This window comes from Rhinatrema bivittatum, chromosome 3 (genome assembly GCF_901001135.1).
Source record: "Rhinatrema bivittatum chromosome 3, aRhiBiv1.1, whole genome shotgun sequence".
In the NCBI taxonomy this organism is placed as follows: Eukaryota; Metazoa; Chordata; class Amphibia; order Gymnophiona; family Rhinatrematidae; genus Rhinatrema; species Rhinatrema bivittatum.
The window spans coordinates 181,999,033-182,013,426 of NC_042617.1; the positions used below are offsets into that span (position 1 = coordinate 181,999,033).

Genomic DNA, 14,394 nt, shown 5'->3' on the forward strand with positions numbered 1-14,394 from the left:
CCCCCCACACTGATTCCCCACTCCGAGCACATCTCTGGCCCCCACATTCTCATTCTCCCCTCCTGATACCTGGCTGTAGCTGCACAGTCTGAAGCTTTGCTGTTGCTTGCTGCTGCTTGACTTCCCGTTCCAGGTCTGCCCACGTGCGGTGCTGGATCTGCCCACAAGATGTGTTGTGTGCATTAACAAGGCTTGCAGCTCACTATTTGAATCCTCTGATTGGTTTACTGCTGCAATATAGGGCTAGGGTGCGCCTGCTATGGACAGGCTTCATCGCAGCAGCAGCCAATCACTGTAACATGACTCTGAGCACAAGTCCCGTCCAGCAAGCCCCCAAAAACGCGACTGGCAGAAAAAAATAGCGTAATTAAAAGCAACCCGCGAATCGGAAAAAAAAACAACCCACGAATGACTACAAAAGAAGCCCAAAAGTGTTGTGGTCCTTGAAGAAACCGGTGGTGAGAAGAAGATGAATACTAGGGGACTTGGATCGCAGTTGAAGGACAGTATTCCAATAGGTGAACTTTCCTCTCCTACTGGAGTATATGGAATACAGGATACTCTGTGCACAGGTTTTACCAGTGTGAAAAATGAACTTTTGCCCTGTCACCCTTTGGAGCTGTCAGAAAAACTTTTTCAGATAAATGAAGACAAAATGAATTTTTCTACATTGAGAAATATTCAGGGAATTCATGCACCTTTGAAACTGCAGATGGGACACACTGAGGGGGAATGACGAATGCATTGGATTTGAAGATATTCTAAATGATCCATCACAAAGTGAAGTCATGGGGGAACCACACAGGATGCTGGAATACAGTCTTGGCTCATGGTAGAAAAAAAGTCCAGTTTGTCTTATTATTTGAAGAAAAAGTGGGGGAGATTATTATGATGATATAATCAGCCTTTCCTTGTTCTGCAACATGAGATAATACAATTTGCAAATTTACAGTTTAAAGTTTTGACATTCTCAGATGTTTTTTCTTGATTAAAAGTTACTAAAAGCTTAAAAAAAAAAAAAAAAAAAAGCCCAATCTCGCGATAAATAAGCGAGGTTGGCAACACCCCCGTTGTACTTTCCTTCTCCCTTTTTCCAGCCCCCGCGGGCCAATTGAAAGCCTGCTTTCTTCCTACCCTCACTGTCCAATGGGAAGCCTCCTTCATTCTGTCTTCCCCCGAGCAGGCCAATCGGAAGCCTCCTCCCTTCTATCTGTCAGTGGGAGTAGGAAGAAGGGAGGAAGCCTTTGATTGGCCGGTGAGGCAGGCACGGCGTAGCCCGGGAGTCGGGTGGGAGGAATAGAAGTTTTTGAACTCGGACGAAGCAAGGCTGAGCGGTGAAGAGGAAACCGACCTCCAACGAAGCAAAGCCGCCACAGCCCGTGGCGGCGAAGAGGAAAGGCCTGCCGGAGTAAAGTCGCGGCGGAACTGGAGCCCATCCCTGCAGTGAAGGAAGAAGTTTTTGGTGAGAGCTGGTGCGCCTGGGTGTGAATGGATGCATGGGTGACAGCTGGTGTGAATGGGTGCGGGAGCATTTGTGTGTGTTTGAGAGAGAGAGACTGGTCGTGGGGTCTAAATGGGGGGGGGGGGTGAGAGTGACTGGTTGCGGGCGCTAAGGAAGAGCACAGAGCTTCTGCAGCCCTTGCTGCTTCTGGTGAGTGCTATTGGCCTGGAAGGGAAAGGAGTAGGAGAGTTGCTGGAGAAGGTAAGTAAAGTTGGCTTTTTAATGTTATTTTTCTTGATTGTAGAACCCCGACGAAGCAAGGCGCCGCTCCGGGAGCCCATCCCCGTAGCGGTGAAGGAGAAAACCCGACCCCGATGGTGCAAGGCCGCTACGGAAGCCCTTGATTGGCCAGTGAGGTAGGCACGGCATAGCCCGGGAGTGGGGTGGGAGGAATGGCAGTGTAGGACCCCGACGAAGCAAGGCCGCTACGGGAGACCATCCCCGTAGCGGCGAAGAGGAAACACGACCCCCGACTGAGGCGCCCATTCCTGTGGTGCCGAAAAAAGAAGGTCCGCTGGATTAAAGCCCTGCAGTGAAGGAAGAAGTTGTTTTTGGTGAGAGCTGGTGTGTCTGTGGGAATGGATGCATGGGTGAGAGCTTTTGTCTGTGGGTGTGAATAGATGCATGGGTGAGAGCTGGTGTCTGTGGGTGTGAATGAATGGATGCATGGGTGAGAGCTGGTGTCTGTGGGTGTGAATGAATGGGTGCATGGGTGAGAGCTGGTGTCTGTGGGTGGGAATGGGTGCCTGGGTGCGAGCTTTTGTGTGTAATTGAGAACTTGTATATAAGAGAGCATGAGTGTGATTGAGAGAGCGAGACTGGTCAGGAAGGTGATGTGTTTCTGTGTGAGAAAGAGAGACTGGTCAGGAAGATGACTGGTGTGAAAGAGACCGAGACTGGTCTCTTTCACACCAGTGAATTGGGAGTATGTGTGTTGTGAGTGACTGGTTGTGGGCGCTAAGGAAGAAGATTGAGGACAGAGCTTCAGCAGCCCTTGCTGCTTCTGGTGAGTGCTATTGGCCTGGAAGGGAAAGGAGAGGGTAAGTAAAGGTGGCTTTTTAAATTTATTTTTCTTGCTATTTTAATTATTGGGTATTATGCGATGTCTGCTGTTTTGAAATTTTATTGATATTTGGACATGTTTTAATAATTTTTATGAGTGTTTAATTGAATAATATTCTGTTCAGCAGCTGTTTTGTAACATTTTTTGTATAACTTTACAGTTATTTCTGTGTGGGACTCTGTAGCAGCTTGGCTTATTCTGTTTTCCCAATAGGAAATGCATTAGTGTTTAGGGCCTGGTTTAATAGTTGTATTTCTTAGATAGGATTGTTACTGTTTGCGTGTGTTCCATAATACAGCTGTAACTTTGTGCGGGTTAGTTTGTGTGCATTATTGCAGATCCTGGGATTATGTTAGGTGCTATATTTCTCTTTCCATTTCTCCAGGTTCGCACTGCATGCAGAGTGGCTTTTTTTGTTTTCCATTCCAGTTTCTGTCTCCATATTTATAACTTGTGTTTTTTCTGTACATGGTGAAGGTCAGTTCTGGGTGTGTGACCGAGGTGAGGTATTTTACTAGCATGTAGGCATTTGTATCAATCTTATTTGTTGTGTTTTCTCAATAGGATATGCATTAGTGGTAAATTACTGTCTTTTCATAAGGAAGGCTATTGTGCCTGGTAGTAAAGGGAGTTTGCTTTGCTTTTACTGAGATGTCATCAGAACCATAATATCTTTTTTATATGGTGAGTTGTACGGGTAATGCCCTAGATCTGCTCTGCACTCATTGCTGGGGTAGAGGGGACTCCTGTGGATGCAGAGTGCATGTTTACATTTAGCCCCGTGATGGTCACATGTTCAGTGTGTCACGCATGTGAGAACCATTTGTCAGGTGTGTCCCGGCCAAAAAAAGGTTGAGAACCACTGCCCTACGGAACCGAAGTACTCTGATGTTAAGCGCGGTGGTGCCAGGTTGGGTTACTTTTTTCCCCTTTGTGCGAGAAGCATTTTTTTCTGTGGATTGGGTTGGTTTGGGACTGGGAGGCTAAGTTCACCACACTAACGCCAGGGTCAGGGTAGGCGGTAAATTTGCAGGTTAAAGACGCAGCAAAATAGCTGGTTTAAAAAGGCAATAATCTGGGCGCACGTTACTGTATCGGAGGGAATAGCTAATCCGATCATTAACATAACATATATACATGCGGTGGGCGAAAAGGGATACGCGTCAATTTCAGTAAGCTGTAAGGACGCGTAAAACCAGATACTGAATCACGGGTTAGACATACGCGTCCAAAATGTGTGTACAAAGCGGGTTAAAAACGGTAACCGCGGCCACGCTTTACTGTGTCGGCCTGTCAGTGATATATTCTTAAAAAAGAATGTGATCTTTATTTGACATGAGGAAAGTATATAATTGATCAAGTAATAAAATACAGGAAAATTAAAATTTCCTAGTGTGTAGCAGATGGACTCAGGAACAATGGGTATAGTGTGCTCCTGATAGCAGTTAGAGACAGAGTCAGATTTCAATTTGACGTCAGCACTACATATACCCGTGCACGGGGCTCTTTCCTCAGTTTTTTCCGTCTCCATAGCAGTTCGGGACTTCACACATGCTTGCAGTGTTAGAAAACCAAACTCCTAATTCAAAGAAGAGAGAATCTTACCTACAGACGAGCCCCACTCTCCTGCAGTGATACCTAAGGGTCCCTCCCCCAGTTGAGAATTCCTGAGGTGATTTCCGAGATCCCTTAGACGTAAGCCTCGGTTCCGTCGTGGACTTAGCCCCCCCGTGAAGGGAGCGGCTGAGAGGCAGCCTTGGTCCGGTCGCCGACCCGGCGTGGACCTAGCCCCCTGAAAAGGGAGCGGCTGAGAGGCAGCGGGTGCAAGACCGAGCACGGCAGTGAAGGTATTCCCCTCTCCCCCCACAGCCGGAGACCGCTCGGCAAGAGACCGGGAAGCGCCGAGACGAGGTAAGGTAGAAAACTTTTCTCTAAGTCTCTGGTCTCCGAGGCTCGGATAACCACACAGATCATCCCTCCGGCGTCTGTCTAATCTGGTTGAGCAGCCCCGTCCGGGCTAGACCCCGATCCGGCTCGAGGGTCCTCCCACGTGGAGACCCTCCAGGGAAGCCGCCATCTTGCCCGCGTGGTCGCCGGCCCATTCCCCCCCCCCCCCCCCCCCCCCTTAGTCGCCGCTTTGTACGCACAACTGTCCCGGGCGCATAAAATACTTGTGTGCACAGCGTCGCGCACAAAGGATGCCAAGTGCACAACTAGGCTCGTGCGCACAGCCACAGGCGCATCTTCGTTCCTAGGCGCACAACGTAGGCACACCCGGAACGCATAACCAGGCCTCCCAGCACGCGCATCTGTACAGGATACACGCGCAAATCATGGCATCGCCGTCCAAGACAGCTAAAGGCCCAGTCCTCTGCCCGGCATGCCACCTGAGCGCGGCACAGACCGAGGTGACCTCCGCCTTGTGCCTGTTGTGCGAAGAAGCTCAGGGGGGGGAGCCAAGACAAGGTTCTCCTCAGTCTATAGAGGACTCCGGATCTACCAGTGAGATTATCCCGGACCTCTCTATTCCCGACTCGGCCCTTCCACAGTGGGGGCCCTCAGGGAGCGCTGCCGGACCCAATGCGGTCCCAGGCAACTTCACCTGGGCAGGATTCTTCATGGAACTACAATCCTACATCCACACACAGACAAGACCACCAGCGGCACAACCCCAACCCCCTGCCAGTGGCCCAGAACCTCCCAGGGCCCTCCCGGCCTCCACCCGATGGGCTGCCCCTGGGCATATACCTCCCCTTAGGAGACACAGATGATTTGGAGGAGGAACTAGAACCCCTGGAAGAAGGGGGAACTCCCTCCAGGAATGGAACCGCATTGCACCATGACGTACTTCTTCCCAAAAGACGAATTATCAGATCTCGTAGCCACGAGTCTGAAGGCATTGGCCATCCCGGACACATACTACACAGCAGAGCCCAAGGCAAGCCCCTTCCTGGCCGGGCTCCGCCAAACCTCACGCCATTTCCCTACGCTGCAGGCCGTACAACAACTGATCGACCTGGAATGGGATGCCCCAGAGGCCACCTTCAAGGGGGGTCGAGACCTAGAAGCTCTCTACCCCTTGGACCCCGCGACGAAGGAACTCCTGAGGTTTCCCAAGGTCGATGCCTTGGTCTGCGCCACCACAAAGTGCACCACCATACCAGTTGAGGGTGTAGCTTCCCTCAAGGATGCCAGTGACAGACGGCAGGAATCTATCCTCAAGCAGTCTTATGATGTATCAGCTATGACCCTACAGATCACTGCTTGCTGCGCCGTGGTATCACGCGCCTGCCTGGCGATGGCCAGGGACGCAACCACGCCAATCAGGGCATTAGACCCGGCAATATCATTCCTCACGGATGCAACCTCAGACCTGGTGCGCACCTCAGCCAGGATCCTCTCGTCCATAGTTGCAGCCAGAAGACAGCTCTGGCTCCGAAGCTGGTCAGCTGACGCGTCCTTTTAGTCGAGGCTCACGAGAATGCCCTTTAGACGATCACTCCTCTTTGGAAGCGACCTGGACAAACTAGCCGACAAATGGGGCGAGTCCCCAGTACCCCATCTCCTAGAGGACAGGAGCAAGAGGAACCAACGCCCCCCGCCCCGCCGGCAAGGGGCAGTCCTTTCGGAACAGACACAACAAAAGAGGAGCCGGCTCAGGACCAGGCTCCAGCCGCAACACGAGATTCAGCAGGCCCATCTACAGAAAGAGATCATAGGGGGCAGGCTTGCCCTTTACTACCAAAGATGGGTTGAGATAACATCGGAAAATTGGGTCCTATCCATCATCTGAGAGGGATACTACCTGGACTTCCACAGCATCCCTCCGGAGAAGTTTGTGATTTCTCCATGCCACGACCCCTCCAAGAGGAAGGCAGTGGAAACCACACTATCAAAACCACTCGCCCTAAAGGCAATAACACCGGTGCCTCCACACCAACAAAATTCTGGGCACTATTCTATCTACTTCATCGTGCCCAAGAAAGAGGGAACATTCCGGCCCATACTGGACCTCAATACTATCAATCGTTACCTGAAGGTAGCCCCCTTCCGCATGGAAACCCTGCGGGCGGTCATAAGGGCAGTACAACCGGGAGAATTCCTGACCTCCCTGGATCTGTCAGAAGCCTATCTCCACATACCGATCCATCGCATCTACCAGCGTTTCCTACGCTTCGCGAGATTGGGCCATCACTACCAGTTCCAGGCCCTACCGTTTGGGCTGGCTACGGCTCCCCGAACATTCACCAAGATCATGGTGGTAGTAGCGGCAGCACTGAGGAAAGAGGGAATATTCATGCATCCATACCTGGACGATTGGCTGATCAGAGCGAAATCGCCAGAGGAAAGCCAGCAAGCAACCACCAGAGTCAAGGAACTACTTCAGAACCTCGGGTGGGTCGTCAACACACCCAAGAGCCACCTGCAGCCCTCCCAATGCCTGGAATACCCGGGAGTCCGGTTCGACACCAAAGGGAACAGTCACCCTTCCCCCTATAAGGAGAAGGAGATTGATGGAACAACTACGAGCATTGTTGAATTCCACTCTCCCCAGGGCATTGGACTATCTCTAAGTCCTCAGACTCATGGCATTAACCATAGAAGTCGTCCCGAGGGCAAGGGCCCACATGCGGCCCCTACAACATTCCCTACTGTCTCGATGGAACCTGATGTCTCAAAACTATTCCGCTCCCCTCCGGCTACCGGCGAAGGTTCGGAACCAACTACAATGGTGGCTACAAGAGGACCACCTGAGCGAGGGAACAAGCCTATCCCCACCGGAATGGACCTTGCTCACCACGGACGCAAGCCTGCAGGGATGGGGAGCCCACTGCTAGGAGCTAATGGGACGAAGAAGAGTCTGTATGGAACATAAACAGACTGGAAGCCCGAGCAGTCAGACTAGCCTGCCTACGGTTCAGCCACAGACTCCGGGGCAAATCAGTCAGTCATGTCTGACAACGCCACAACAGTGGCTTACATCAACCGCCAGGGGGGAACTAGGAGCCAGCAGGTGTCACTGGAAATAGAACCCCTAATGATGTGGGCAGAATCAAACCTACAAGGGATATCAGCCGCCCACATTACGGGAAAAGACAACGTCACTGCAGACTACCTCAGCAGAGAGAGTCTGGATCCAGGGGAATGGACACTGTCGACAACAGCCTTCCAGCGGATAGTAAACCACTGGGGAACACCAGCCATGGATCTTCTGGCAACCGGGTCCAACACCCGGGTTTCCAAGTTCTTCAGCCGAAGACGGGAACCACTGTCCCAGGGAATAGACGCCCTCGTCCAGACCTGGCCTCAGGAGGACCTACTGTATGCCTTCCCTCCATGGCCACTACTGGGCAGAATCATCCGCAAGATAGAACACCACAGAGGGCTGGTACTTCTAGTGGCCGTGGTATGCGGACATGCGAAGACTTCTGGCGGGAAACCCTCTATGCCTACCTCCACACAGGGATCTACTCCAGCAAGGAACAATCCTCCACGAAGACCCAACGAGATTCTCGCTTAACGGTCTGGCCATTGAGAGATCTTGCCTGAAAAAGAGTGGATACTCAGGACCAGTGATAGACACACTGCTCCAAGCGTGCAAGTTCTCCACCTCCTTAACATATATACAAGTATGGAGAATATTCGATGCCTGGTGCGAGGACCGTGACATCCTTCCACGGACAGTCAAAATCCCCATGATCCTGGAATTTCTGCAGGACTGCGTGAGCAAAGGGTTGTCTCTCAACTCCATCAAGGTACAACTGGCCGCCCTGGCCAGCTTCAGACCCAGAGTGGACGGCAGCAGCCTAGTGGTCCACCCAGATGTCTCCCGCTTCTTGAAAGGGGTCAAGCACATTCGGCCACCCCTAAAGTGGCCGATACCTCTATGGAATCTCAATCTAGTGTTAGACTTCCTAGCGGGAGCCTCGTTCAGACCAACTCGCGGTCTGTCCCTATGGCTCCTGACCTTGAAGACGGCGTTCCTCGTGGCAATCTGCTCAGCCCATCGAATCTCCGAACTTCAAGCACTATCATGCTGGAAGCCGTTCCTCAGATTCACGCCGGGATCCATACAGCTGCGCACTGTACCCTCCTTCCTGCCAAAGGTGGTTTCTCACTTCTATCTAAACCAACCCATCTCGCTGCCATCTCCAGACCAGCATAAGGACTCTGAAGACTCACGCCTTCTTCGCCACTTGAATGTCTGCAGACTCCTAGTCCGATACCTGGAAAGATTGGAACCTGTACGAAAGACAGACTATCTGTTCGTTCTTCACAGTGGGAAGAAGCAAAGGGAAGCAGCCTCGTGGGCAACCATTGCCTGCTGGATCAAAGAAACGACGGCACGCTGGCAGGTCACTTCAACATAGTGCACCGCATAAGTATTCGTCACTTTTGAGCTAAGTACTGACCAGACATCATGGAATTTATGTAGATGGCTCGTTTTCACCTAGAGATCCCTGAGGAAGGAGTATAAGACTCCGAAACACTACAGTGTCGGAGGCAAACTTCAGGACCGTGCAAGCCAGCTCTCTCTACGTGGCATCTAAGATAAGTGCACACACTAGTGACTTAAAGCATACAGTGATTGTGCCTCAGCCTTATCGCACCGGTTGGTGCATAAACAAATCTATTTGCTACCTATGATTATACTAGCCTTAAGTATCATAGGCTTTATCAATAAGCCACAAATGCATTGAGGCCATTTATGACGGTTGCTAGATATATCTATTTATGAGCTCTTTTCCAGCTGAATATTGATAATTTGATGGATCAAAGAAGTAATCAAGGTGGCCTACGTAGAGGCAGGGAAGCCCCCACCTCTACAAGTCAAGGCCCATTCCACAAGGGCCCAGGCAGTGTCCTGGGCAGAAACCAAGATGCTGTCACCCGTAGATATGTCGGGCGGCAACGTGGTTCTCCATCCACACCTTCTCGAGATTCTATCGCCTGGATGTTCAGATCAAGGAGGACACAGAATTCGCAAAGGCAGTACTAAATGGGCCATGGGCAGCCTCCCGCCCAGTTTGGGAGAAGCTTTTGTACATCCCACTGGTCCTGAGTCCATCTGCTACACGCTAGGAAATGGAGAAATTACTTACCTGATAATTTCATTTTCCTTAGTGTAGACAGATGGACTCAGCACCCCTCCATGGCTGCCTCGCAATCAAGAAGCCCTGGGGGAACCTCCCCTCCCCCCCCCCCCCCCCCCCCTCCGAGTGCAACACAAGCACGGGTAAGCCAACCCTTATTTCTAGTTCAGACACCCATATTACCAGGTGTCAGCGCTTCTCCGTTGAATGCCCTACCGGTCTCCAGCTAGAAACCTCGTCATCCAATCCGAGTAATCAAGTTTCAAGTTAATCAAGTTAACCAAATTAATCAAAATTATCCAAACACACATATATCCATAATTGCTTTTCAAGGAGAAAACTGAGGAACTGAGCCTCGTACACGGGTATATGTAGTGCTGACGTCAGATTGAAATCTGACTCCGTCTCCAACTGCTATCAGGAGCGCACTATACCCATTGGTCCTGAGTCCATCTGTCTACTACACTAAGAAAAATTAAATTATCAGGTAAGTAATTTTTCCAATCAAAATTGTTGCTTTCCAAATATGAGTTAAATGTGTCGGGGTCTCAAGCATGCCATACTCTGGATAGAATAGCAGTCCTAAGTGACTGGACTTCACTGTATATGTACCCTTTCTCTTGCTGATCTTTTATGGCTTATACGAATTCTTTTTCTATATGTCAAGTTCAACCAACTCAGCGACATCTGACCTCATGTGTTATAATTACTAAACAATACATATGTCAAGTTACATGTCCAGGAAAATCTAGCTATAAAAAAATTCTTTGATCTTTACATCAGATGCGCTTCGTTGAGACACCTGTGTGCTTTGATCTGTATCATCAATCTGTTTAATTGACAGAAGAGCACCTGATTTAATCTCTAACTTTATAAGCAGAATAACAGGCATCAAGCATCTAAAACTCGTAATGATTAAATATATGCAATACTAAATGTAGTAGGCATATGTCTATTTAATTGCAGAAAGTCAAAAGACATCATTTATCTAGAGTTCAGTGCTAATTAAGGCACAAGCTCTGAGAACTTTGCCATGCTAGAATACATCAATCATGAAGGTCATTCTCTGTTTCTTATCTTAACAAGGCATTGGCTAGTTTCCCAGTTTTAAAAGCTGCACATCATGTATTAAGAGAGAGAAGGACAGAGTAGAGAAAAAAAAAGTTAAACTAGGAACTTGCAACATAGCACTGGTCATTTCAGAGGTGAAGAATGGTTCAGGGGTTACTGATTTTCATACTTTTGTGTTTTAGAGGTACAGGGGACCCAGATACCAAGTCAGCTTGAAATTCTTTGCTTCTGGACTTGGCTGTAGAAGCAGTTCTGTGCTTTTTTTTCCCTTAATATCTGTATATCAGAATCCCCTACTGTAAAAGTTGGGGCCCAGAATTGGCTCTTGTCTAAATCCAATCCCCCCCCCCCCCCCCCCCCCCAGTTATCCAAGTGGAGAGTGATGTTGCATTTGTGTCCAAAAGCATCAAGGCTAATTGGTTAAGGGCCCCTGTTAAGGATAGTAATGTCTGCTCTATGCAGGTTACTCCCATGGCTACTTTTCTTCATTTCCAACCTCTGGCCTTTAGGGATTCACAGTATTTATCCCACACCCTACTGAATTAGTTTACTATTTTTTGTCCTTACCACCTCTTTTTACGGACATTCCAGGCATCTATAGCCATCTCTGTGATAATGTTTCCAGATTTTTTCAAAATCAGACCACATCCCTGTATTGCAATGGAAAGCTGCTTTTTCAGTTTTGGACAAAATCTTGATTTTGATGCTTTGCCTTGCCAACACAAGGCGGTGAATTTTTTTCCCCCCATTTGCTGCTATGGAATTGAATACCACCTTGATAATTGGGATACTGTCTTAAAGCAGCAGAGATGAAAACAGAATGGCAAAGAACAGAATTCTGTTTCTTGTATTTGAAGGTGGTAAAATATGCAGACCAGGTGTAACATGTTCTCCCTTTCTTTTCTGCCCGAAGCCCATGAAGTTAAGCTATGGGAATACAAGGTTTACTGCAGTTCATCAAAGAGGCATCTGAGCCCATTCACGTGAAGAAGTTTAAAGGACAAACTGTAGCTGTGGACACCTACTGCTGGCTTCACAAGGGAGCCTTTGCTTGTGCAGAGAAGCTAGCCAAGGGAGAACATACGGATCAGTAAGTGTGTGTGTTTTTGTTTTGGGTTTTTTTTTTCCTTATTTTAGTGCAGGTATCAGTTTCATAGCAGCTGTACTAGTAAATTTATTTTCCTAGCGTGTAGCAGATGGACTCAGGACCAATGGGTATAGTGTACTCCTGATAGCAGTTGGAGACAGATCAGATTTCAGTCTGACGTCAGCCCTAGTACATATACCCCTGCAGGAAGTGCAGATCTTCAGTATTTTCCGTCTCCATAGCAGTTAGGGACTACCTGCATGCTCTCACAGCGTTAGAACAAATTCAACGGAGAAAACCCAAATTTAGAAGAAAACTTACCTCTACAGACGAGCCCCGCTCTCCTGCGGTGACACCTTCGGGTCCCTCCCCCAGTTGAGAATTCCTGAGGTGATTTCCGTGGTCCCTCTGAGATGAGCCTCGGTCCGGCAGCCGATCCTCGGCGGGGACATAGCCCCCCTGAATTCGGGTGCGGCTGAGAGGCAGCGGGTGCATCCTCGAGCACGGCGGTGAAGGTATTTGTCCTCTCCCCCCGCAGCCGAAGACCGCCCAGAACGAAACCAGGAAGCGCCGAAGACAAGGTAAGGTAGAAATCTTCTTTAAAGACTCCAGTCTCCGAGGTTCAAGGAGTCTCACAGGTCGCCGGCCGGGACCAGTGCCACCAGGTTGATCCGCCCTAGCAGGGCTAGGCCCCGGTTAGATCCAAGGATCCTCCCACATGGAGACCCTCCGAGGTGGTCACCATATTGCCCGCGTGGTCCCTGTCGCCATTTTTGCCCTATTCGCAGCTCTGTCCGCCGTCTCGATCCGGGCGCACAAGGCTAGCCAGGCGCACAAAATACATGTGCACATAATGTTACACGCACAAGTACGGTGCGCACAAGATATGCGCGTATCACGCGCTTACTGGGCCGGGCTCATAACTGCGACACACACAACCCGCACGCAGATCTTCGACGCACCAGAGCGCATAAAGATTTACACGCCTATATCCATGGCACCACCGGAAACGGAGCTCAAGGCCTCTGCCCAGCATGCCACATCAGAGCTGCACAACACGAAGAGGCCAACACCCTGTGTGTCCAGTGCAAGGAGGCCCTGAGAGATCCAGCCCAGGACCAGTCCCACCCAGGGCAGAGTACTAGCTACTCAATGAGTACCCTGGACCTAGCAAATTCCAGCGGGACACCCCCTCAAACGGGGATCCCCAGGGATACAGCGCCCCCTAGCTTGGACCCAGCGTCTATCTCATGGGTGGAATTCTTCAAAGGCCTACACACCTTCGTTCACATGCAGACGGAGCCTCCGGCAAAACAGCCACAGCCTCCACCAGAAGACCTTTACGCTCCAGGCCCCTCTAGGCCCAGACAAATGAATCCACCGCCCAGAGGTCCCACCTACAGGGACACAGACGACTCGGAGGAGGCATCAGAACCCCTGGAAGAGGGGGAACTCCCCCGGGGACAGAGCCTCACCGGACCATGAGACGCTTCTTTACAAAGGACGAGCTCCCAGACCTGGTCACCTACAGCCTGAAGGAGCTTGCTATCCCGGGCACAAGTGCTTCGGGGGAGCCTAAGACGAATCCCCTGCTAGAGGGACTCCGCCAGACCTTCCGCCATTTCCCTCTGGTACAAGCCGTCCAGCAGCTAATTGACCTGGAATAGAGTGTTCAGAGTCTACATTCAAAGGGGGATGGGCTATGGCAGCCATGTACCCTCTGGACCCGGCGGCCAAAGACCTTCTGACATGCCCAAAAGTGGATACCATAGTCTGAGCGGTCTCGAAGCGCACTACTATCCCAGTGGAGGGAGGTGCAGCCCTCAAAGATGCTCACGACAGACTTAAGCAGTCTTTTGACGTCGCCACTATGTCCCTACAAATAGCGGCCTGCTACACTGTGGTGTCACATGTCTGCCTATCACAGACCAGGAGCAACACCCCTGGGGAAGCTATGGAACCAGCAGTATCATTCCTTGTGGATGCTGCTTCTGATCTGGTGTGCACAGCGGCCAGAAGAGTGTCATCAGCTGTGGCAGCCAGGAGGCAACTCTGGCTCCGAAGCTGATCGGCCGACGCATCTTCCAAAACGAGACTCACAAGGATGTCCTTCAAAGGCTCCCTTCTGTTCGGCAGCGAACTAGAGAAGCTGGCTAACAAATGGGGCGAGTCCCCATTGCTGTGACTACCGGAGGACAGGAATAAGAAAAACCAGCGATCCTTCCCCCGATCTTCCAGGGACAGAAGTTCACAGCGCTTCAATCCATACAGAAACACTTATCAAGTGCCTCGTCCTACAGGCAGGAACCAGTCCTTTCAGAACAAGCACAACAAAAGGGGAACCAGCTCAGGCCCCGGCCCCAACCGCACCCCACAATGAGATTCGGCCGACCCGTCCAAAGGAAGAAACCATAGGGGGCAGACTTGCCCTATTCTACCAAAGATGGGTCGAGAGAACTTCGGACAAGTGGGTCCTAACAATCATTCGAGAGGGATACTACCTGGACTTCCTCTGAACCCCTCGGAGGGCCCAGCAGAGCCTTATTCCCTGCCGGAGGACCTCACATATCCAAAATTT

At 50.5% G+C, this 14,394-nt stretch overlaps 1 protein-coding gene and 1 pseudogene across 1 annotated transcript in view; both read left to right on the forward strand.

Moving 5' to 3' along the window:
- Positions 1–293: 293 nt before the first annotated feature.
- Positions 294–1,010, forward strand: LOC115087172 (annotated as a pseudogene).
- Positions 1,011–1,116: 106 nt separating this feature from the next.
- EXO1 (exonuclease 1) overlaps positions 1,117–14,394 on the forward strand; it is a 151,189-nt gene continuing 137,911 nt past the window's right edge. Inside the window, exons 1-3 of the mRNA XM_029594016.1 lie at positions 1,117–1,462; positions 1,746–1,857; positions 11,643–11,819. Of these exons, the coding sequence (XP_029449876.1) occupies positions 11,659–11,819 (161 nt within the window). The 5' untranslated portion in view covers positions 1,117–1,462; positions 1,746–1,857; positions 11,643–11,658. The remainder of the gene's footprint in view (positions 1,463–1,745; positions 1,858–11,642; positions 11,820–14,394) is intronic.